General features: G+C 42.1%; 1 protein-coding gene and 1 pseudogene across 1 annotated transcript; both read left to right on the top strand.

Moving 5' to 3' along the window:
• Positions 1-271: 271 nt before the first annotated feature.
• On the top strand, positions 272-5,728 carry LOC121303630 (cyclin-dependent kinase 9). Its single transcript, XM_041234433.1, has 8 exons — positions 272-428; positions 591-704; positions 1,150-1,231; positions 1,758-1,848; positions 3,498-3,664; positions 3,939-4,110; positions 4,250-4,398; positions 4,560-5,728. The coding sequence occupies exons 1-8, from the start codon at positions 388-390 to the stop codon at positions 4,923-4,925; spliced, it is 1,182 nt and encodes a 393-aa protein (XP_041090367.1). The 5' UTR covers positions 272-387; the 3' UTR covers positions 4,926-5,728.
• On the top strand, positions 5,005-24,837 carry LOC121303620 (annotated as a pseudogene).
• The last annotated feature ends 1,175 nt before the right edge of the window (positions 24,838-26,012 follow it).

Genomic DNA, 26,012 nt, shown 5'->3' with positions numbered 1-26,012 from the left:
AAAAACAGCATTTTTTTCACGGCTTTTTTTTTTCTTTAACTGTACTTTATTATGTTTAAATTGCTGTTTCACATTGCAACCTAAAACATACAATTTTAAAATAAATTCATTATAATATGGTATCAGTCTTTCCGTTTAATTTTAAAATCAAGCCAAAAACTTAGAAAGGCTGTACAATTCATACACTGGCTGGTATAATTATTAATATAGGCCTATTTGTATTTTGAACACATCTTTTTTTTTTTTTTTTTTAAATGTATGCCTCGTGTTTTACTTTAAAATATCATCATAGAAAAAATACACTTCACACACATGAACAAACGGAACGATTAAAAACACACAGCTACCAGAAGACGTCGGTGGAAAAAAAAAAGAACAACATCCAGGATGCAGCGAGAGCGGACCGGAAGCTCCGGTGGCGCTGAGAAGTAAGTATTGTAAACGAACAATGAAAACATACTGTTTCTGTCTACATTTTGTTTTTAAGTTGATTTAATTACAGTGTATAATATACAGTAGAAGCCTTACACGGGCTTGCAAGTGATGTGTATGCGAAGTATCGTGCGCTGAGCGCCCTGTGTCTCACACAGGCCCGACCGGGAGGCCGCCATCATGTCCAAATACTACGATGGGGTGGAGTTCCCTTTCTGCGATGAGTTTTCCAAGTACGAGAAGCTCGCCAAGATCGGACAGGGCACCTTTGGGTAAGAGGAAGACGTTCTGAAACGATATTGTTGTCATTTGTACGTGACTAGTACACAAGACAATTTCAGACAGTCGCCGTGAGGGGAATGAAGTAATCAGGCTTGGTGTAAAACGAAGAAAGGTGTACGTATTAGTTACAGATTGAAAACGGACTGGATCTTGTTACCCATACTACTAGAAAAGAACACATTTAGTCTTGAGAGGCTATACATGTGTAATCTCTTCCCATTTAAATCAAATCATGTGCCCTTCTACTGTACAGCAAGTGAGCAAATAAGGAACCAAACTCATTTCAGCACAGTAATGTAAACGTGGATTTTAAAAGCCCTCGTTAACAATCCTTTGGGTAGGACAACTGATGAGCAAGTACCAGTTAGGATTAATAAAACAGGAACATTGTGTTGTTAAACTGCTTTATTAATCACAGACCGCTTCTGCCTCCAGGGAGGTGTTTAAAGCCAAGCACCGTCAGACTGGCAAGAAAGTTGCACTGAAGAAAGTGCTGATGGAAAATGAGAAAGAAGGGGTAAGGATGCTGAACTATTCACTGGACCACAGTGGTCATTCTTGACATCTTGCTGTGCTATGGTGCATGGTCAGATGCATTCTTGCTGTTTTCCATACTTTATTTCCACTGTGACTGCAAGGCTGATGAAAGTCTATGGTTTCCTCTGCCTATTTATCAATTCCCCGTGTTCCAGTTAATAGGACCTCACCTGACCCTTCATTGTTTTCCTGTGCACGTGTAATAATTGGGTAGGCTTCTATTACTTGAACGTGACTTTTAGTGGCAGGGCAAGATGATTACACTTCATTACCTGCGTCAAAGTAAAAATACATATATAAATAAATTCAGAACAAAAAGGGAGTTGCAAGAATTTTTTGAGTGGTGAGAAAATGTTGGTTAAAGCATTGGTTATTGCACCTGTTTAAAAGGGTAATTGCAGTCAGATCTATATAATAAACTTTACTGGTTAAATAATTTAAACAAAATGAGCACAGTCCTCTTATAAATCCCTGTCTGCCTGCCTCTAAACTGCTGTTTGTTTCAGTTTCCAATAACTGCCTTGAGAGAGATCAAGATCCTCCAGCTTCTGAAGCATGAGAATGTGGTGAACCTGATTGAGATCTGCAGAACCAAAGGTGGGCAATTGGCAGCACACCTTGGGGTGTGAGAGCTGACCATGTGCAGGGTCTGTGTCTGAGGTGCTGGCTTGTTGAGGATACTCTACTCTTACTGCTTTGTCTAGGTCAGTGGTGGCCAATGCACCAAACACTGCAATCTATTTTGGTGGATCTCGGCACGCTGCTATCCACCAGTAAGCTATGACCAACAATTATTTGCAGTGTTTAATGTGTCCAATATGTAAGGTAGGAGTAATAAAACAAAACAACCACAACTACAAAAACGTAACAAACACGTAATCGAAGCGTTTTTGATATTAAGCACAGGTAATTATAAAACAGAAATTTACCATCACTTTTCATCTGTCTTGAAACCTGGTGTAAGCAGGGCTCTATGCTAACATTTTTTTAGGCACATGTTCGCCTAAGTTTAAAAAAAATATATATATATATAGGGGCACACAGAAAATATACAATTTTGCTCAAATTGTTGAATACAAATCTTTTTTTTCTCATTCCTTTCTTGTGCAGTTCAATACTTTTGCATCAACAAAATTTTATAATGGACACTTTTCTTTCCAGCTTCAATGATTCTCACTGCCTGGTAGCATCTTCCTCAGAATCTGCTACTTGACTGTTTATTGTAGCAGGATGGCCTGGCTGACGTTTCTGGATGTATGCCTCTCCGCACATTGTGTGCCGTTTTGAAGCACTATGTTAATATATTTTCATGTTTCAACTCCTGGCTCCCTGTTAAAAATGCAGTCTTTCCTGCCATCACTTCCCCTGCATCCTAACAAAACGTGCAAAACATGGATTTGTTTTTTTAACATGTCAAACTTAAGCCAGGGAAGATCTTTTAGCCACTGTTGGTTGAACTACTTACAACAGTGAACACGCTTTAAATAACATAGCCCTTCTTGAAGTTCCCTGTTTGCTTTCATCTTCTGACATATCTGAATTTTGTTCATCGCGGTTTTCTTTTGTTTGGAACCGCTACAATCACATAAAAGTAATTTATTTCCTCATGTTGGTTTGACAGACTGTCTGGAAACGAGTGTCCATTGCACTGATAAAGCAGTGAAATTGGCAGGGTATAGCATTTGTAGTTTTTAGTGTTTACAGTGGGCAGTGGACACTAATAAACTACCTTCCCAGAGTACATTACAACTGAGAATTTAGATCGGACTGTGAGGTTTTTTTGTGTTTTATATTTTCAGCTGAATAAAAATCAGGTTTATTTTTTATAGTCCACCTTTAGGAATTTCTAGTCGCACACGTGCGCCTAAATTAAAATGTACGTTCGCTCAACTGTTTTTTTAGTCTCCATAATCAGAAACTCTCGGGATATTTTCATCTGTGCTACTGGATGACACAGAAGGCGTAACAAAAACTGTTGTATGCTTATGTGTTAGTGCTTGTTCTGATTTGTCCCGAGATCCACCAAAAATCTTTTGCGATCCATGTATTGGCCACCACTGGTCTAGATTGAAGTAAAAGGGGACAATAACTTAGGGCACAATACTGGGTTCGAAACAATTAACCCAACATAACGTCAAACGTTCAGGTTAGTACCACCATCATTACATTGACGAAGACACTAGAATCCCTGTGTCGTTAAAAACCAAAATCCGATCATTGTGTGTAACCTTTTCTTCATCTCGTAGCCACCCAGTACAATCGCTACAAGGGAAGCATCTACCTGGTGTTTGACTTCTGTGAACACGATTTGGCAGGGCTGCTCAGCAATGCCAATGTCAAGTTCACCCTAGCGGAAATCAAGAAAGTCATGCAGATGCTGTTGAATGGGCTGTACTACATCCACAGGAATAAGGTGAGGCCATGCTAACCAGTTTGATTCTGTGATGGGCTAGATGAGGATTGGGTTGGGTGGGGGGATAGTGTCAAACACCAGAGAAGAGAAAACCCTGCAATGAAAGCATTTAGATTCAAACAGGAATTCAGAAATCTGTATCGACCAAGGGAGTCTGACTGCGATTTATTTTTATTACACAACCTTTAAAGAAAGAAAGTAAAATGAGACCTCTTGTCAATGGCACTTTAAAGGTTACAGTGGTCTTTACAGCGTGTGTACTGTCCCCCTGCAGATTCTGCATCGAGACATGAAAGCTGCAAATGTCCTGATCACACGAGACGGGGTCCTGAAGCTGGCAGATTTCGGACTGGCCCGAGCCTTCAGCCTAGCAAAGAACAGTCAGCCTAACCGCTACACCAACCGCGTGGTCACTTTGTGGTACCGGCCCCCGGAGCTGCTATTGGGTAAGAAACATTCGTCTTACACTTAAGTCGTCAATATCAGAAGAGGTAAGACAGAGATTTTTTCATGACTGTCAACAATACACAGAAGATTGATTGTCCCCGCTGCTGTATGTTAGAGCTGTTTCTCCTCCCTCTTCAGGGGAACGAGACTATGGCCCCCCCATTGACCTGTGGGGAGCAGGCTGCATCACGGCAGAGATGTGGACCCGGAGCCCCATCATGCAGGGCAACACTGAGCAGCACCAGCTCACACTCATCAGCCAGCTCTGTGGCTCCGTCACTCCTGAGGTAGGGTAGCACACATGGGAAAGACTGCATTTTTAACAGTGTAAATGATAGTATTTCTTCTATCACACGCACTTGTGAGTTGGATGTTTTCACCCCTGTCTGAGAATGCACAGATAAAAGTGGCAGTGTACAAGGATTTAAGGAGTCCATTTTCTCCACAGGTGTGGCCCAACGTTGATAAGTACGAGCTGTACCAAAAGCTGGAGCTTCCCAAGGGTCAGAAGCGGAAGGTGAAGGACCGGCTCAAGGCCTATGTAAAGGACCCCTATGCCCTGGACCTGATCGACAAGCTCCTGGTCCTGGACCCATCCCAGCGAGTGGATAGTGATGACGCCCTCAACCACGACTTCTTCTGGTCTGACCCCATGCCCTCCGACCTCAAGAACATGCTCTCCACCCACAACCAATCAATGTTTGAGTACCTGGCCCCACCCAGACGCAGGGGTGGACACGTGCCCCAGCAGCAAGCCAATCAGAACAGGAACCCGGCCACCACCAATCAGACAGAATTTGACCGAGTGTTTTGACTGGCTAATCAGAGCAGCAAATCCTTCAGAAAACCTCTTTAGTACTATCAGTCTAAAAGTGCAATTCAACCTTGCTTTAATGAGGTACAGGTTTAAGCTGGGTTTGTGAGATACTTCTCTGTTTGGATTTCTGAAGAACTTTTCCCTCTTGATTTACTGTACCTTCTTGGTTTTAGACAAAGGGTTCATACATTTGCAAAGGATAGGTTTCCTATAGAGACTAACCTCTTAGAGACTGGTCTCACTTGCTTTGCCCCAAGGCTGTTTATTTCAGTGATCAGTTGGGTAGAGGAAGAGAACAGGAGATGAAGAGATCTTAGCTGGAGCCCTAGTGTCCACAGGACAGGGGTAGTGACTGTGGGACAGCCTGCTTCTTCTCCTTCTGCTTCTGACTCAGGAGGGTGAAATGGCCAAAACTGCCCCAAAAGTTTTTTATTTTATTTCAAATAGGACAGCTGTAACCGATTGTTCTGTTGTAATATCTGGTATTTTATAGGGATGAAGTTTAATAATCTGAGCAGATTTCAGGAACAGGGACCACTGTAGTTTGAGGGATGTGTTCAGTGCCGTAGCACTTCCAGTGCGCACCCCTTCGAAGGACGTGAAACTTCAGGTAGTCTGTTTGACACCTAGATGTGTTTTGTTTTTTTGATGGCTTTGTTGTTTTTTAACATTGTACAGCAATGTTGATACGAATGTAGTGTTATTATTTATATCGTTATAAAAAGACTAGATTGGTGTGTTCCTGTATTCCATGCTATGTATGGTGTGTATAATAATAAAACCTGCTTGTTCTGATCTCAGCTCCTTTTGACCTGTGTTATTATTCTGAATAGCCAACCTTGCAGCTTTTACGAGTCCGTGACAGCCTTGCAAGTATATGTGTACAATAAGTGAAATGCTACTGTTGCTTAATAATGACACCTGTTATGAGTCTTGATTTAATATCCATTCAAGACTCATTTGTTGAACACATTTGACAGGGCTTGTCATACAATACTATGAGGGTTTTTTTTTTTTTTTTTTTTTAAACATGCTGTTGTACTGGTATCCAGTTTAAAGGATCACAAACATATATAGTGGAGGTGGCACTTAGGAGTTTTGCTTATAATTGGAGAGCTGCCTATGCAAATGTAATGAACTTGGTTGGGACATTCCTTAGCACAGGGCAAGAGTACAGATCTGAGGCTAAATGGTGCTTGTCGGTAGGTGTATCTACATTTTTTTTTTTCATTTTGAAAATGGGCATTTTATTTCCTGGCATCGCGTGGCTAGTACCCTTGGCAGGGGGGTACGATAACTTTCAATAGATAACCCGGAAACCAGCAAACAGTTGTATGCAAAAGTCTGGGCACCCCTGGAAAAAATGTATGTTACAATGAATCTTTCAGAAGTTGACCTGACCTCTACATAGTACAAAGTTAGACATGACACCTATCTGCAAATTTTAACACAGGATTACTATTTGCATTTATTACAGATTCAAAATAATAAACAAAAGTGAACATGGCGCCTGCAAAAGTGAGAATTGCTCTAATATTTTTTATTTGTATCCTAATCCGCTTTTGTAACCCTGCCAATAGAATCTTAGTTGCAAGCTGGTGTTGAGTACTTCCTGATTCCAAAGAAATCACACGAATCGTTGACATTTCAACACTGCTGGTGGCATGGTACTATTGAAACCGTACGATGTGTAGGGCAAGCCAAATTACCATTTAACGATATCTCAGATTGCATTGAAATATTTTTAGATATCTGTGAATCATTTTTTGGAGGCTCGGTGGTCCAGTGGTTAAATGAAGGGTCTAGTTACCAGGAGGGTCAGCCACTGACTCGGGCTGTGTGACCTTGAGCAAGTCACTGAACCTGTTGCTCTGACCTCTAACCGATGGGAAGTGACTCTGCAGCAGCAGTCGTGAGGCATAGTTCACCTCCTAAGTCGCTTTGGATAAAAGCGTCTACAAATTAATAATAATAATAATAATAATAATATTTAAATGAATTTGAAATATCTGTAAATAAACCATTTTGAAGATATCTTAATTTCATTTAGAGATACCTCAAACTGATTTACACATATCTTTAAATAACGTTTTACTAGCATGGTACGCCAAACTGTCATTTAGAGTTATCTCTAAATGAACAGGAAGTCCTAAATTGTATTTCAGAAATCTGAAAAATATTTAAAGATATCTTAAAATGATTTAAGATGCATTTAGATAATTCATTTAAAGCTCCATTTAAAGATACCTGGAAATCATTTTCAGATGTCTCTAAATGTATTTTAAGTATCTTTAAATGATTAAGAGATATATTTAAGAAAAATCGAAGATATTTGGAAATTATTTAGAGTATATTAAAATACGTAGAGATATCTGTAAATGCATTTAGGATATCTCTACATAATTATTTGGCTTTCCATACGGTGTATTGTGGCCAGCAGATCTTAGCTGTCTTTATCTCATTACAAATGTAAACGTAGCTACCAACCCCGTCCCCAAGTATGTGTGTGTAATATTATCATGTGTTTCAACAACAATTAGTAAATTATACCTTACCTGTAGTAATCGAGTGCGTTTATCATTCCTTCGGTTTCACTTCACATAAAGATCAGAGCTCAACGAACCCTCTCTTTCCCAGTCACACTGTTCAGCCGGTGTGCTGAGGCAATGGTACACTCAGACCCCCCGAGTTTCCAAACTGCATTATCGGACTTGGTTACAGAAACTCAATGGGCTGGAGGGGGAGTATTTTTTTGCTTTTACTCTTGCAGTCAAGAGGACAAGTTTTGAAAAGCATGGGGGAATTAAAGCTGATACTAGTGGGAAAGAAGAATCTTAAGGTGCAGTAAAGCGGCAGTTCTATCTCCAGTGCTGGTTGGTGGGAGTTACAGACAGCAGGGGCATTCCCTTTCGTTTAGCAGATAACTTTCAATTAGAAAACCAGTTGGCACAGACTCGCTGTTAATTTAGACAGGCTGTTTAACCATTACAGGTCTTCATGGATGAAAATCATTTTCATTGAGCTGTTCCTGCTGTGAATGCAGTTCCATGCTACTTTAAATACACAAGTCTTTAATCTGTCAGCCCATGTGTCTTGCAGGTAGAAGATTTGGATCAGCTCAATATTATCCATGTGACGGGAACGAAGGGGAAGGTAAGGTTAATTTAATACTATGCATGTATACTAGACCTCTCAAGTAGAGATGCACGGTTATGAATACTGTGTGGTTGTTCTGTGATGTGAAAGACCTGTGTGGTTGTTCTGTGATGTGAAAGACAGGGGAGGCTACTGAATTAGCATGCTGCACCTCCTAGCCCTGTCTGATAGTCTGTTTCTTTTCCCCCACAAGGGGTCGACTTGCGCCTTCAGTGAACAGATTCTCAGGAACTGCGGCCTTCGCACTGGCTTTTACAGGTGAGTGTTGCAGGGTTATAAAGTGAGACCTGACTAAATCGTGTTGCGCTGTAAAGAGGAATACGTGTTCTGAGTTCCTTTTTCTTCTTGCCACTCTGAGACAAGAAGACTATTGGTGGGGTTTGTGCTGTCATGCATTGGTCTAATCTTATTACTGTTTCTTTACAGTACTACTGCATGTCTAAATACTGCTTCGCTGGTCTGTGCAACTGAATAAATATTTCAATAGCAGGAAGAAAGCTCTGAGTCTTAGATTGCGCCCCATAATCACTGGTCTTTTTTTTCAAGATTTCAAGGAAGGGCAAATATCTAACCAGTCCTGTACTTAGGTTAAGCATGAATTGAGAGGGAGATTGATTGATAGCTCTCAAGACACCTTTACACTGAGATAAGAATCTGAAGAAGTCTATCTCCAGCTTTGGTGGATATAAAGCTGATACCTGTGTTTTCACGAAGACTTAATCTTGATCAAAGCGATGTTACAAAACAAATTTAATCCGTTGTGGCACTGTATAGGAATTTCAGTTCAAATCTAAACATGGATCCATCGCAATATTTCATTTTTTACACAAACATGTCCTAACAAAATCTTGAGATATTGAGGCAACAGGTATACAAAGTGCCTTTAAAGGGAGTTCATCTTTAAATGCACCACAGGCACATATTTCATATAAATAAGATCAAGCAATTAAATAGAGTCAGCATGCTTCCCTTTGAAAAGGCAATGAGACACAGGTAGATGTTTGATCTGTCAGTTGATTGGTATTCTTCTGTCTTTAGACACACACCCTTCACATTGTTTTGATCTATTTTGTGGTAATTGTGCACTCTACTGTCACCTTGCTGGATTTCACAACAACACATATGTTATGGACAAAGCCTGAAATAAAAATTAAAATGACCCCTCTGTTCTCTCATTCCTGTTCTGAGTGACCCCATTGACACTTGCGTATATAAAAAGGACAGTATTATTAATAACAACCAATAATAATGAGTTGTATTGAACTGTCCAATCAGAGAGGTGGATGCAGTTACTGGGTGGAACGTGAATGATTGGCTGATTCACGTTTGACAGTGTTTATGACAAGCGATCTGATTGGAGAGCGTACTTTCCAACCCCACCCACTGCCGGATTCCTTCCTCCACCCTCTCTGTCACCCCTCTGGACCCCACCTCCTCCAGAGCCTCCACCCTCTCTGTCACCCCACTGAACCCCTCTGATCACTATTCCATCTCTTTTCTCTGTCTCTCCCCTCTCTCCCTACTCCACTGTAATACATTAATAATAACAATAATAACTTGAAAGGATAATAACAATAATAACATATCAGAAACTTGGGATGCTTTGAAGAACCTATACTAGTCTGGATAACAGCTGGATTGTATTATAGCATTGTACATCACTGAGGATTGCATCAGCCCCATATCTGTGCTATTGTGGGATTAGCCCCAAGAACAGATGTCTGATGCAATCCCAGGGGGGACCCTCTGTGCTGTAAACTGCTCTAATGAAATCCACTTGGCTCCATCACCAAGTCCACTTCTGTAACACAGTTGCCTGTAGAAAACATTTTTATTTTGCTTTTTTTATTTTTGCTTTTTTCATAAAGTTCTCCACATTTAGTACAAGTCCGGGAGAGAATCCGAATCAATGGACAGCCAATCAGCAAAGAGCTCTTCACCAAGTACTTCTGGCAGGTCTACAGCCGATTGGATGAAACCAAGGTAGGTGTGTATGGAAGGATTAGGTAGGAGCCAATGTTTTCTCAGATTATAGCACGTGGTATCGATTGATCTGCAGGGCAGACCGGTCTACACCCTGAAACCTTGTTTGGCCTGTAGAAGACTCCATTCAAATAATCTGTTTAGAAAATTATTTCTCATTTGGTAGTCTAGTATTAAAATTAGCTGTTGGTTCAAAATGTACCAGATTCTTATAATGCATAGAATTACCCATAACTTAGTTGTAATGCAGTATTTCTTTTAAGAAAAACGTTTTAGATTGTGTGTGTTTTTTTTTTATAGATTTAGTCACTTTAAATTAACTGTGTTGTAATTCACAGACTCAGCAACCCAGATAATTATCAAAAATCTAGACGTATAGGGGCTCCCGAGTGGCGCATCCAGTAAAAGCTCTCCGCGAGTATGTGCCCTATAGCCTGGAGATCGCAAGCTCGTCACTGTCACTGCCGACCGTGACTGGGAGTTCCTAGGGGGTAGAAGAACAAACATTTGAAAGAGATGACACTGTTGTGCTATTGTGCTGTGACACTATTGACACTATTCTGCATGTGTGTAAGTAACACAGTAACTGCATCTCAGGACAGGGAATGTTTCTGGCCTTCATTACAAGTCTAAGAAGCTTGAAGAGTCAGAGACTGTACTGAAACATATTCATCGGTGTGTGCTTCTTCCTTGACCAAAAACGCCAGCTGCTCATAGCGAGTACAAGTGTTCCAAACTCTTCAAATCCTCACAAAATGCTGCGTTTGGGGTTTGAGAGATTTCAAATGGAAGAGGGGAGGAGATTTTGGAGTGTTTAAGACTGACAGACATTCGATTGTGCTTTTAATATGGATACAGGGCATTTTCAAGTGGGGTAACGTTGCCATCCTCGTTTTGGTGTAGATGGGTGTTCTAATTGAAATGACTTGCTTCCTTTCCCAGGATGCTCACTACGGCTCCATGCCGGCATACTTCCGCTTCCTCACCATCCTGTCCTTCCACGTCTTCCTGCAGGAGAAGGTAAGGGGTTTGAGGGGTGCTTTAATAGCGGGACTCCAGGGTGTAGCAGGCTGCATCCTCAGGTAAATGACACTCTTCCACCCTCTCTCCCAGACTGCGCCAATACGGTCTGTCTTTTGTAATATGCTCATTTTGTACGTAGCTGTATTCTGTGATTCTCATGCTTTTTCATATATCCATGGCTACAAGCCATTCATTCTAGGTGCGCCTGGGGATGCTTTGTTTTTGTTCACACCCTATGTATGCCATGGCCAGGCTTGCAGTGGCAGCAGCTCACACACTGTAAGCTTATCCACAGATAATTACATTGGATTGCAATGCAAAGGAGCTATCTGTTTTAAAGTTGTGATTATCCAGGACACCCTACAGTTGTTGTTAAGAACCTGATGACCTGATCAGTCCTTTTGCCCATTCGAAACCCACACTCTCAACCTTATCTCGGAGACTGTTAAACCGATCAGTACTCGTGGTTCGCCCACGAAGTGATGCCAATCCTGAAAATTCTTCATAAACCTCAAACTTATTCGTCACAGCAAGCACAATTACTGCCATTTGACATTTTCTCCCAGTTCTGACACACGCCGCTACACAGTCATATGATTCAAACTGACATGTTTAAAGTTCAACGCTTGAGCAGGACAGAGGTTTTTGCATGCTATTAACAAACCGTCTTAACACCAGGAGGACTGGAGATCTACTCATACCTACAAGCCAGGCAGCAGTCTTTCTGACAGCTGTATTCAAAACCCTATAAATAGTACAGGCAGTCCTCGCACTTACGACACAATTGGTCGCGTCTTAAGTCGAAGAGTCGTAAGTGGAAGCACATTTTCCCATAGGAACAATGTTAGAAGTTGGGATTATGTTCCTGACTCTTTGGCCAGTTAATATAGTTTTACAAAAATGACCCGTTATGTTGTACTCCTGTAAATATTTATTTAAATCTTTACACTCAGCCTGGCTTGTTCAAAAGTAGAGACTAGGGGCTTTCCATGACGTATTCAGTGTGTGTATGCAGTACTCCTAGCAGGATCTATGTTCACAGCTTAGGTTTTGTTTTGAGTCAATTGCTCTTATCAGACCTTGTTAAGGGCAAATAAATTCTAAAAAAGAAAGAAAAAAGTTACATGCATTAAAAAACACTCGACTGAGTCGGGGTGCCCACGGCAGGTACTGCTGTTCGGACGCCGAGCTGCGCACGTGGTGCACGGCTCAGGTCTCGTCGTGTCGTAAGTGCTGTATCCTGTGGTAAAGTTGAAGCAGGGTAATAATGCAAAAGAGTCGTAAGCACCGTGCGTCGTAAATCGAAGCGTCGGAAGTCGATTTTTTTTTATTTTTATTGAGTACGTCACAAGAACATCTGAACAAATATAGTGCCTTGAAAAAGTATTCAGCCCCCATCCCTTTTTTCACATTTAAGAGTCTCAGATTCAGAATTTGAAATAGGTGAAATTAAGATTTTTTTGAACTGATCTACAAAGCCTTGAGCACAATGTCATATCAAAAGAAAAATTCCAAAAGCTTTCAACAATTTACTTCCGCACAGCTGTGGCTCATGAGTTAATTAAGCAAATAACATCCCAGCATGCTTGGGGTCATGTATAAAAGTGCCGGACAGGCCAGGTTGCCTGTAATTATGCAAGAGGAGACCTGAGTGACTTTGAAAGAGGGTTGATTGTTGGTGCGCGTTTGGCAGGAGCTTCAGGTGACCAAGACAGCTCAACTTGCTGATGTTTCACGAACAACGGTGTCTGAGGTGATTTCGGCATGGAACTCTTGAGGGAAAGACATCATCAGCAAACAGGCAACAGTGGGCGGACACACACACTCCAGGATCTTGATATCCATGCATTAATTTGAAGGCAAAACAGGCAAGCAACTGCAGATCAATTAACTGCAAATGTCAACCTGGGGCGCGATCAGCCAGTTTCATCAAAAATGGTCCACCGAGAACTCCACAGAGCGGGATGCCATAGTCGGGTTGCAGTGCACAAACCACTCATCGCACCTGGCAATGCATGTTTGTGAGTCCAGTGGTGCAAAGAGCACAGGCAATGGACTACCGAGAATTGGAGAAATGCGATATGGTCAGATGAATCATCCTTCAGAAGTGCACGTGTGGTGCCAACCTAAAGAACTCTACAGCCCTGAGTGCTTGGTTCCAACAGTGAAGGGTTCTGGTGGTTCCGTAATGTTGTGGGGCGCATTTTCCTAGCATGGTTTGGGTGCAATCATTCCCTTAGAAGGAAGGTCAGTGCTAATCACTACATAATGGTACTGAGTGATCATCTTCACCCCATGTTGCAGCATTTCTTTCCTGCCGGGGGGGGGGTGTCTTCCAGGATGACAATGCTCCCATCCACAGAGCATGTGTGGTCGCTCAGTGGTTTGATGAGCATGACACTGATGTTATCCATATGTCATGGCATTCTCAGTCACCAGATCTGAACCAAATCGAGCATTTATGGGATATTCTGGAACGACGTCTGAGACAGCGTTTTTCACCTCCATCAACCAGACGTGAGTTTATTGACTTTCTCGTGGAAGAATGGTGCCGCATCCCTCCTGCAGAATTCCAGAGGCTGGTAGACTCTATGCCATGGAGCTTACAGGCCGTACTGGCTGCACCTGGTGGCCCAACGCTCTATTAACCTGTTAAACCCCCGGCCTCCCACAGATAATTTCCGCCTGGAGGGCTATGACCTTAAATAAATCACATTATCTTCCAAACTATAGACATTACAGGCATGGTTCAGGGCTTGAATTCAAGGTAACCCCCTGGCCATTAGGACCAAAACAGATTTGATATAAGTCTTACCCAGTACCACACTGGAAGGAGATATCCAGAAAAAAACCCATAAAAAACAAGAAACGCTTTTCATTTGTTTATATTCCATCGTCATTTTTTCACCTTGTAGCACATGAAGAGCCAGATTTTTTTCCAGTGCTTCCCCAACATGTCTACTACACTGGATAAAAATGAAACTGATTGAATAAAGGGAACAAATTCTACATGAGTTTTTACAAAGCTAGGCCCAAAGGTCCCCCAACCTCTCAGAACCTCTCCAAAAATGAATATTGTGTAAATCTCTATGGCCAGTCATACACTAGTTTGTGTAATGTGTACACTAGTACACATAGCAAGTTCTAAAAGGGAGGTTACCGTCTGGCACCTCACATGCTATACATTGCCACATGAATTAAATTTTGTAATCCTCTTTTTACTTATTTGCCCAACATTTCATTCAAAAGGTGGCCTTTCTGGAAAGCTTTCGGGTGCCCGAAATGTATCCATGATGAGTATGCATGACAAATACCCCCAGTTCATATGCCACAACTGTCAGGCACATTGCTCTCACATAACTGTATGTTTGTTGAGGAGACTGTTGCTACTGAGATGTTTCTGTAGCTCTGAATTTTCAGTACCTGACTGTATTTTTGTTACTCACTTGCTTAAAAGTATGTAAATGTCAAGAAGCAAAATAATGAGATTTTTTTTTTTTTTTAAATAAAGTGGTTACACTCATTCAAGCACTGCTGACAGGTGAAACCTACACTGTCTCTAGGTGAGTAACATCACTCCTTGTAATGTAATGAAATGTAAAAAAGTTTGCTAAACACTTCCATGCAATAATCTAAATCAATGAACATCAATGAGAAAATAATAAAGATGGCAGGGAAGCAACAATTACTTCTTCTACAACTTGTATTGCATCGTAAAGATCAGGGACCGTATACAGCAGCACAGCACAGATGAGACATGGTGTTGCTCTTTACTAGCAATAAAAATTGTTAAAAAAAAAAAATTATTTCTATGTGCCCCTTGAGAGTCAAATGGTTGCATTTTCTAATAACATTTACAGTAAAAATGCATAATAATAATAAATGTAATGTGGATCCATTATACTTGCAGATCCTGCAGATGCTCCAATCCATCTTCAAATGCTGCTTCACAGACGCTGAATCAGCGCTCCCCAACCCAGAAAGTTCATTTTCGCCGTCACTTTCACTATTATCCCTCTCCTCCAAAACTTCAAAAAGACTGAATCTACTTCTTTTGGGATGCTTTGGAACACTGCTCGCCATTTCATTCGATTTTATAAATTTTACAAATTTAAAAATGATCAGAAAACAGTAAGAAACTTTGATCCTATGTGCGTAACACTGCGCTGTCGCTTGCAAATATGTGTCTTGTTTACATACGCACATCGATTACTCGTCAATGGATTAGGCTACAAACAAAGTCAAGGTATGATTGGACAGCTTGTGACCTCCCCTACAACGTGATCACCCACATTTCACCATCAACAGATACATGTTTTCCATTTTCCATATTTCTCGCTGTCTCCATTCCTAAGGAGATGGCAGGTGTGTATATTTGAACACAGAAAGTAGACCTATTTATCGGTGTTATTGTGAATAAACGCGCTGCTCGGTAAAACTGGTAACAAATTATTTTGTGGAAAATTAGATTTAAAAAAAGATCAAGTATTGCGGGCCGCAGAATGCCTCTCTGTGGGCTGGATGTGGCCCGCGGGCTGTATGTTGTGCACCACTGCCCTAGTGTGTAGTTCAGAGTTATAAATGGGACTTCTTTTTTGGTCTCTTTTTTATTGGCATAACGATATTTAATAAAAAAACAACTGTTTGCTCTGGATTTTAAATGAATAGGGGGGACGGTCCTTGCCATGTATAATATCATTGTATAATACTACAATATAGAAGTAGCAAGAACAGCAACAGAACTGCTCCTACCTGCAAGTTGTTGTTTTTTCATTAACTTTGCCCTCACCTTTGCACTTGCTTCAGTTGAGACCCTTGCTGTCTTACACAGAGGTTCCCAGATGTATTGGCAATGTACAGACTATGAGGTGGGGGCTGGCTGTGTGCACAGATGCACTAACTGTGTTTGCTGTTTCCTGGGCAGGTGGACTTAGCCCTGATAGAAGTTGGTATTGGAGGAGCTTATGACTGCACCAACATCATCAAGTAAGTACAGGGAAAGAAAAATCTAAATGCTATTGTATGTGGAGAAACTGAAAACATGCCAGCTGATCGGGCCCATATTGAAAGCACTGTAACCATGAGACAGCATCATTGTTAGCAATGCAGACAAACTGTACAGATGTTCTGTTGTAAGTGTTAGAGTTTTGCTTCAGTTTAGCTTCGTCCAAACTTAGTTATTTTAAATAAAAGAAAATGCATTATTCTTGGCCTGAACAAGCCCATTTGTTTTAAAGCATGACTGTATGCAGATGCACAGTGCTGCCTCCTGGTGGTGATGGCTCTCTTTTCTCCGGTTAGGAAGCCATGGGTTTGTGGAGTGTCCTCCCTGGGAATCGACCACACCAGCATCCTCTGGGACACCATCGAAAAGATCGCCTGGCAGAAGGGGGGCATCTTCAAGGTGAGGGGGAAGCAGGGAGATGCAGCTTTTGTATATTACAGAATACATGTGGGGATTATTTTCATAACACATTATTGTTGTGAAGACAGAAGCCAAGGACAAGCCTACATTAAGTATTGCAGACTTTCCATTCCTGTCTGGTAAAATGAGCTGTAACTCTTGTAGTGCCCAGCATGCCCCCTTGGTCTGCATGCCTGCGATCTGCTTTCCTCAGAGTGGGTATGGGGTGTGTGCTTTGTGAGTGCTTGTGAAGGTGAGTTCTCATGCTGTGAAGAACCCCATCTCAGAGGGGGGCTGGGGGCGGCAAGACTAGACTTGCCAACAGGAGATCCTCTGTAAAGCATTGACTTTAAGAAACAAGAAGAAACACATCCTTTCGTTGCATGCCTGCTTACACAGTCTCTGTATGTGATTAGAGGTGTAAAGTTAATTGTGAGTGATGGAAAGTATATACACATACATATGTGTTTGTAAACTGAAATTAAGAATTATATTGGAAAGATTGTGATTGCAAAAAAGTGCACAGCATCTGACTGTGCAGGGTGGGCAGATGAAATAGCATCCATAGTTTAAAAACGAGAAGTCAGTTGTCTTTGATACTTTCTCAATGCCTGGTGTCAAAAAACCTCACTGCAGATTGGGAACAGGATCACTATTGCTTATGTAAAACAGTTCAAACATTCCACTCCAGGATTGCTGTGTCCTGGAATATTACCCATGGTAGGGGCTCCACCTGCTGTTTAATTGTGTGGTGCTGAATGAGTTTTCCATGTGCAGCTGTGTCGCTTCCATTTGTCTCCCTCCCTCCAGCCTGGAGTGCCAGCCTTCACAGTGAAGCAGCCGGAGAGCCCCATGAAGGTGCTGGCAGAGCGAGCACAGGAGATCGGGGTGAGATTCTGAATATAGAACAGTACAGCAATCCGTCACTTATCCACCCTAACCGTTTCAGCAACTGCAGCAATGTTAGTTTATTATTGAACAGAGAAGATCAGTTCAGAGAGTTCAGAGTTCCTACCAAAGTTGTTATACACTGTATTGTATGTGATCAGTGCGCTGCCATTGCTGGTAGTGTTACGTGAGCTGTTCAGTGTGTTGATACGTAAATAAATCCTGCTGGCCTGCAGGGGGGCGTGTCAACTTCAACCTCTGTCTCGACCTCCTGCCTGTCACTCAGCAGAGAATGCACCCTCCCACACGGCAGTCAGCTGTTATAGTTGCGTTTCCTCATGTTAACAGCCTGCATACAGCTATATTTCAATAAGCCATTACTGAGGGAGCGTGTTAGTAGTGTCGCTTCAGAGGAGGAACAGAGCAGCTTTTTTAGATGGGTCCTCCAGTGTATTGAAGCGGTGCTCTTGTCCTGCAGTGCCCCCTGCAGGTGTGCCCGGACCTGGAGCAGTACGACTCTGACAAGCAGCATCTGCAGCTGGGGCTGGCGGGGGAGCACCAGAGATCCAATGCCACGCTGGCACTGCAGCTGTGCCGCAGCTGGCTCCAACGCCGGGGACGCCACGGTGAAACTGCCTTACTCGGCATCGCAGGGTTTGGAGACGTGGGCTTTTCAGACGAATACAGTCATGTGCAAATATACTGGAACACCCCACTGCTTCTGTTTAGATTTGAAAATCTTAGAAAATTTGCAAAATAGTCAAATTAGTGATTGTCTAATTTTTAATTGATGACTTTAATAGGTGACGCATGCAATTAAAAATAGTAAGAGAAAGGGAACACAGAGCCACAAAAGGTAAAATGCATGAGACTTTTTAGAAGTTGTTTAAGATGCCTAAGTAAAGCACAGAGTGGTCTAACATTTCACACACACTTGCCTTTTTGTTTCTGTCTCATTAACCCTTAGCGGACCATTTATTTAGCGCTTGTCAGACGCGTCGGGTCCAATTTTTATTTTCACACGCGCGGTTTAAAATAATAATAAAACAGATTTAAAAGGCACTGAATCGCAAAAGGACACTGCATTTCCAGCCAAGCCCCTTGTTCACTGTAATTTTCACATACCTCTTTATAGACGTGCATACTGATAAATCCTCTCCTGATCACTCGTTTTATCACCAAACTCCTCAATAATGTGATCCAAGTCATTATTTTATTACTATTACATCTCAAAGCTCTGCAGATGTCTGTGATATTCTTTGAGCCCTGGATGTGGAAGCAGCTATGTCCTTTGTTTGTGTCCGTGTTATCTCTGTGGTGCAGGGGCTATCAGATACGCCCTTTTTTATTTTCACACTCGACCATTGAAAGGTTTTCTCTGCTTTTTCCCGAAAAAAAAAAAAAAGACGACTAGAGACCTGTGCTTTATGTCTTTTTGATGGTGTCGGACAGTATCTGACATCGGACTGGAAGGGAAAAATGTAATGTCGGACCTGGTCCGATATAGGACTGCAAAGGGTTAATTACTGACCGGAAGTAAAAAAAAAAAATGTCATGCAGGTGTTATAATACGGTTGCACATTACTGTTAAAATATTCATTATTAAATTAGCTAGGGAAAAATCCTTTATTAGAAATACATAGATGTGAAATCCTGTACTTAACAAATGACTTTACAAACCATGTCAAATACTTACTGTTCCATACAGATGTCAATTAGGCAGATTAACCCTTTCAGGACCAAAAGGCAGGGATTATAATCAAGGGTGCTATGTTAAAAATGTTACAGTGATAATCAAATTTTATAAACATCACATGATCCCAGTTAGTTTGGGTAATATAGGCTTAAGACTAGGACTCCCACCATGTACCAGATGGCAGCGTACAGCACTATGATAAATGTCAGCATGCAGCATCATCACACACACCACTGGACAGGGGATCCTTTACAGCTCTTTCTTTCTGTTTAAATACACAATTCCAGCAGCAGTGTATAGTGGAAGGCTCAGTAATCTCCAGAGTATTCTCTCATTGTGAACTGTATAAACCCAGGTTCACTGCAGAACTAATGGCTTTTCTGTTGCTTTTCTTTCTAAAGAAGGTTTCCTCTCCCTCCCGAAGACGGAGCTGCTCTCAAGCCACTGGCCCTCCCTGGCTCCAGCCTTCCAGCCCAGCCCAGCCATGGTGACGGGTAAGCACAGTGCAGTACAGATGCCAGGCTTTTAAACATGACCCTCCTCTTTGAGTTACCGTCATGCCTCTGCTTGTTGCAGTGCTGTCTTCAGGTGTACTGCATTCTCAAACATCATTTATTGCAGATGTCAGCGAGCTACCGGCCTTTTGGAGGACAAAGCCAGCCTTGCTGGTTTTTACCTTTCTTTTGAAATCATATGTTGGCTGCTGTTCTGGAATTGAGTTTGTAAAATCACTGGGCCTGTGTTGTTCTGAGCGGTGCTCTGATAATGGGTACTACAGAGCTGAGTGGGTATCCCCTCTCTCTCTGGTTCCAGGGCTGCGAGACGCCGAGTGGCATGGCCGGAGTCAGACCATAAGGAACGGCCTAATCTCCTACTTCGTGGACGGGGCTCATACCACCCGCAGCATGCAGCTCTGTGTTGATATGCAGCTTCTTGGCATCCAAGCAACATGCTTCTTACTAATAGATCTAGCAATCCAGAAGTTTTGCTGGCATTTGCAGCTCTAGTGACATTTAGAAATAGTTTGTTATTCTCAGCATTGGCTTAGATTCTGGTGTAAATGCAGCTATTTTTGGTTTAAAGCTGGTTGTAGCAGAAAAAAAATCCTTGAAATGCCACTGAACCAATGCCCTATCAAGTAAAGCAATACATTACATTTTTGAGTACCTTCAAAAGAACCGCACTGCATTAGTATAGCAAAATGGAAAATAATACTAAATGGTAAAATAGTAAATGGATTTCAGTTCTCACAGCTTGTCTAACAGACCCAGGTGAGCACTGATCTTGGGCTAGCAGCCTTTAGTATTCTCCATGGAGTGAGCACAATGGAAGTGTGCACAGCCACTTGAACTCCAGCTTCACAAATCAGCAAGCACAGCTCTCTGTTGGGTTGCTCGTTGTCAGTTCAGATACTTCGGAACACTGAATCTCTGAGCCGCCACTGTTCTGTTCTGGTATGAGAATGTTTTTGATCGATGCGAGTGCTGCTCTCTCCACAGGGGGACTGTGTTGTGTGTGTTTACCTAGTTCAGTGGTGAAAGGCTGTTCTGTTACAGAGCCACGCAGCCCCTCTGGTGTTAGAGTGTTTTTGATCGATGCGAGTGCTGCTGTCTCCACAGGGGGCCAGTGGTGCGTGTGTTGCTGTTTAACGCTATGGGGGAGCGAGACTCTGCAGCGCTGCTTAAACTCCTAGTGGTGAGTGACCCGCGGCCTCTTATCGACCTTTTTAAAACATTTATATGGAATACTCAAACCATGTTAAATCCATTTAACTTTTAACAACTTACATATTGAATCAGTGCAGCTGTTCCATGTGCCAAGACTGCTTAGTTTCCAATCACACAGTATTCTCCGGCTAAAAGACCACAACCCTCGGAAAGCAAGCAAAGTGTTCTTATAGCTGAAGTGTTCTCTAAGACAGAGTTAGCTACCAGACATCAATATGAATCAATAAATAAATATGTTGTCATGACGCACATGCATCAACATATGAAATGAAAAGAATAAATAAAAGAAAAGCGATAGGCAAGTGTATGTTAATAAACTATAATAATAAAGTAACAGACAAACTAATGTTAATAAACTAACTGTCAAATGAAATCAACACAGCACCCCTACACATGTTATAAAATGCAGTAGCAATATACAAGACATGTGCATTTTTTAACAGCATGGTGAAGCAACTCACCAGAACGGGAAACACCAAATTGCTCGCTGACTTGTGTCTGATTCAGGTTTTTCAAGAGCCCGAACAATTTCCAGATTTGTGTAGCAAGCGAAGCAGCGACACATTTCACCAGTTAGGGTTAGGGTTATAATACGATGATTGAATAAACCAATCCCTGTGCTTCAAGATACTCCCGCTTTTGAAAAGACTGAATTTGAATTTAGAAAACAGTTCCTGTTCCTTTAGCCAGAGCATTTACAATGGAAAAAATCAGTTTCACCACAAGGGTGTTCCCTTAGAGGAAGTGTTCTCTTAGGAGCTGTTCCCTTACGCAGAGATTACTGCGTGTGGTTTTTCCATTTAGCTGAAGGAGGATGTAGTCCACAACCATCCTGATTTGTAATAGATTTTCTAAAATCATTTATTCACATTTTTATGTACCTACATTACCTTTTTTACAGACTACAGGGGTCACTGGTGCGCGGTGAGCCGAGGACACCCTGGCCGACCTAGACCCCTCCCCCACCCGGCGACGCTCAGCCAGTTGAGCGCTGCCTCCTGGGAACTCCTGTCCATGGTCGGCTGTGAAACGCAAAAATGAAATACACAAGCATAATAAACAAAAATAAACCAACATAATATTGAATCTGGAAATGACGAAATCAAGATAACCCTGAGACAAGCTGCCCCTTTGTGGTTTTGTGACTTTGTGTGAGAGCTGCTGGTCTGAGACATGAAAGGCTTGCGTGAATGACTTGAGCTCCCATCTTTCACTTTTAACGAGAGAAATAGTAATGCTGATTTCCCTGATCAGATGGGAAATGTTATTCAGTAGGTACGCCGTTTCTCATTTTACCATTACGAGGTGGACTTTAAAAACATTTTATGTATAAAAATGTCGTTCCCATTAAAACATAAGTAAAAGTTTTGTATATTGGCGCAGACATGGGCGGTGCTGGGCCTGCTTTCCAGAATATCATGGCACACGGGCCCTGTGCCTTTGCAAACTCTTTGAACCCTGGCTGAGTTTCAGGGAGGTCCACACACAGACGAAGCCCACAACTGTCAGGCAGGAGAAGAAGAGGGAGACCCCTACAGGCTGAGTGGGGAAAGACACGCAGGAGAGGAAGTGGTAGCTTGCACTTGGGGGGGGGGGATGCTGCTGTCCATGTAGAGGACTGGACTGTTAAACTGGGAGTGTTTTCCCATTAGAGTGCTGTGGAATATAATAGAATGGTTTAAGAGGCACTTGCCAGTTTGATTTCGCTGTCTTCTGCCCCAACATCATTGAGACTACCTCCTGTATCAACGCAGGTGAGTTCCAATGACAAATATCAGGAGATGGTCGATTTCATTCATTGTACAGGAATAGAATTTGTAGTCGTTTGCATGCATGTGTACAGTTCACATTGCCAGCTGGTCTGAAAGCCTATGGAGTGTGTTACAGCTGGGTCCTGTCCTGCAGTTTAAAAACATCAAGCAGGTAAGAGGGTTTACTGGTGATGAAGAAAGGATGCAAGTGTTGCAGTATTAGGGCTGGGAAATTTTTGACAAACCAGTAAAGTATTGTACACTACAGTATCACTTTAAGGCCCCATTCACACTTGGCTGATATTCCGTTTCCCGGTACGGTTTGTTTGAGTTTGGAACGTTTGTCCTTAAGTGTGAAAGCTCCAGACGTTCCCAGGAACGATTAAAACGAACCGTCCCGAGACGACGTGAAAGAGGTGGTCTCGGCACGGTTACATCCATTCTGGGGCAGCTCACTTATTTTTGCTTGAGTGTGAAAGAAAAATATTCTCAGTTCAGTTGCGAACATCAAGTGTACCAAAGTGTCAATTATATTTAGTTCAGTAACTGAAAGTTGGAACTGAAACCAGAAGAATCTTGTATACAACAGTATTGTTGCCATCATTGTAGCATATTGTAGAGACTACAAACTCCAGGTGAGATTTTGTGCAAACAGCAGATCCCACAAGAAGATAGTCTGAGCACGAAGTAGGCTATAATAATAATACAGGGTTTTATTTCCTTCATGCTTCTCTCATGCACTGGTTTCATTTGAATGGTAGTTTTACTTAATTTGTAAATTGTCACATGAATGCATTTTAATTAAAAGGCGTATTTGTCCCAGTGCTATAAAGAAAACATTTGCGTTGTGTTCGGTTTTGCCAAGACGGTAATATTGCTACAGCATCAGATAGATCAGCTGCACAAGGACCTTTCAACCACAGAACGGAATGTTACAAAAACAAAAAAATACAAGAGATAAGTGGCTTATGAACAGTAAGTGTAAAACGTTTTATTATATTAAATTATATTAAATTAAGGCCGCTAAATGTTAAATTCATATGTTTTTACGTATCATATATCAAACTGTACCGAGTTTTGTTTTATTTGCTGTTTATTAGCTATTAGCTGTTTTCTTGTGTTCTCAGTACAATTGCAGATGTGTAATGTGAAAGGGAAGTGTTCTCGGTACCCTTGAAAAGATGGAAGTGAACTCAGTACATTTCCAAGTGTACTCGGCACACATCCAGTCTGAAAGAGAAAAAGGAGGAGGTTTCCACGGAAAAGCACTGAGCACACTTTGGTAAGTGTACCGTACTCAGTACACTTACAAGTGTTCCCAGTGTTAAAGGTGGTAGAATCCATTCCCATACCGCCTTTATTAACATCTCTGTGCAATGGGAGTAGGACATGGCAGACATCAGCAGTAGGTCTGTGTTCACCTTAAAGTACTGCAGTACCAGTCGTGAGGTTTGGATGCCTTTGTATCGTTACACAAATAGATACGTGATTTCATAGTATTGATACTAGGGATAGTTAGACTGTAAACTTCAGAATTGTTAATACACGTTTAACCATGTCAAAAATAACAAGAAATTGGAGGTCTTCTTGTGTTTGCATTGCTGATTACTTACAAAGATTCCCACATAAATTGTTAAATGTTTTTAATCCTGTTCTCCACTCCGCAGACCAGCAGAACTTCAACATAACCGTGGAGAACATATTGACGCTTTGCCTGGACAACCAGAAAAGCTGGTGGCGTCTGAGTCAGCAGGGGGCGGGGCCGGGGGCAGAGCTTCTGCTTCCCGGGGGGCTGCCCTTGGTGGAGGGGGGGCTGCGACGGCGGGGGGCTGAGCCCCTAGTATTCCCCTGTATCGTCAGTGCTCTGCAGTGGATCACACAAGGACGGGACCCCCAGCTGCCCTGCAATAGCAAGCCCAGGGCCGGCTCTGCAGCCAGAACTCTGAGAGAGGCGGGGGCTGTGCAGGTGCTGGTGACGGGCAGTCTACACCTGGTGGGGGGGGGGGGTCTTGAAGCACCTGGACCCCTCCTTGTCTTAACCCCCTATTCTCATCCAGCCCCTCTCAGCTGCAACACTGTTTCCAGGTATCCTCCTGATGCTACTGCAGTGAACAGCCTGGATACTGGCAGCAATCTGGGTAGCAATGCCTGCAGGGGTTTGGTCTACAACTCCAAAGAGTTCACACTGAGCTTATTCCACTTCTTTCTGTGACTTCAACTGGAAGCCCCAAGCTGTTAATATGGATGTTTATGTAGAAGATACCACTGTGCATTTAGTGAGGTGTGGGGTACACTGCGACGGTGGGTTCTGTTTATTGTCCCCCACTAAACAGCAGTGCATTGTCTAGGCTCGCTCTGCCTGGACTGGGCACCATCGTCGTTTGAAACCATACTTGTGTTAGTGTTTTCTTTTTAGTGTAAAACTGGGAAGACTGTCTTAATCAAAAGTGTGTAGGTTTCCAATTTATCTCCATATAGCAACTCATAGTTTTAGAATGCAGGGAGTGTTGCATTGGCCTTCACGCTGTCACTGGATAAGGAGGAGCTGCTGTTTAGCTCTTGGGTGTAAAGAGGTCTGATTCTTCATACTGGATAGCTCCTATTTCCAGCTAGCTGCGTGTGAATGAATCGTGAAATACAGTGGGCAGTGATTCACTCTTTCAGCAGTTATTAACTAGTCTTATTTTATTTGAAATGTAATCTTACTTTCAGCAAGCATTATGACACTGGCAGTTTAAGTATGTATTGAAGGGTAGTGTACAGAATCGTTATGGAAACAGGTTTCCCTTCCACCTTGCCTTTACTTCTGATGCCCATAAGACATGGGCACAACATTCAGATTTCATATAAGAAATAATTCAGTTATGACATGCAGCCACCAGGTGGCACCCTAGGCCATACAATGTCCATGTAGTACCTGTAAACCCATCTAAGTGTGTTTGCCTGTGTCATTTGTGCCAGTGCCTAAATGTATAACAGGAATGCACCTTGTGTTTACTTTCTGAACATAGCAAACTCTTTATTCTTTAAGAATTAGAAGAATTCTAGATCGGCAGCTGGCTTAGGGAACATTTCAAATAAAACCCTGCTGTCACAGGGAGATACTGTGGAAATTAATGTAATGCACATTTGAGAACCGTCAAGCTATCTGAAAGTGTGTATTGTTGCCAAGATGCACATACTGTGTGGGATGTAAATACTGATTGCTATCAAGATGCACCAATACTGTGTAGAGTTTCTGTACTGATTGCTATCAGTATTGTGCAGAGTTTCTATACAGATTGCTATCAATACCTTGTAGAGTTTCTATACGGATTGCCATCAATACTGTGTAGAGTTTCTATACGGATTGACATCAATACTGTGTAGAGTTTCTATACGGATTGCCATCAAGAAGCATCAATACAGTCTAGGGTTTATGTACTGATTGCTATCTCTGGCCCCTCTTGTTATTCC

This window comes from Polyodon spathula, chromosome 34, assembly GCF_017654505.1.
Source record: "Polyodon spathula isolate WHYD16114869_AA chromosome 34, ASM1765450v1, whole genome shotgun sequence".
NCBI lineage: Eukaryota > Metazoa > Chordata > Actinopteri > Acipenseriformes > Polyodontidae > Polyodon > Polyodon spathula.
The sequence above is the reverse complement of the archived record's forward strand: the minus strand, read 5'-3'. Positions and strand labels throughout refer to the sequence as shown.

Excerpts from the sequence above, each read along its gene's own strand:
- LOC121303630 (XM_041234433.1), top strand. The coding sequence starts at position 388 with ATGCAGCGAGAGCGGACCGGAAGCTCCGGTGGCGCTGAGAA. Across the intron at positions 705-1,149 it reads ATCGGACAGGGCACCTTTGG|GGAGGTGTTTAAAGCCAAGC; the intron begins GTAAGAGGAAGA and ends TTCTGCCTCCAG. Across the intron at positions 1,849-3,497 it reads TGAGATCTGCAGAACCAAAG|CCACCCAGTACAATCGCTAC; the intron begins GTGGGCAATTGG and ends TTCATCTCGTAG.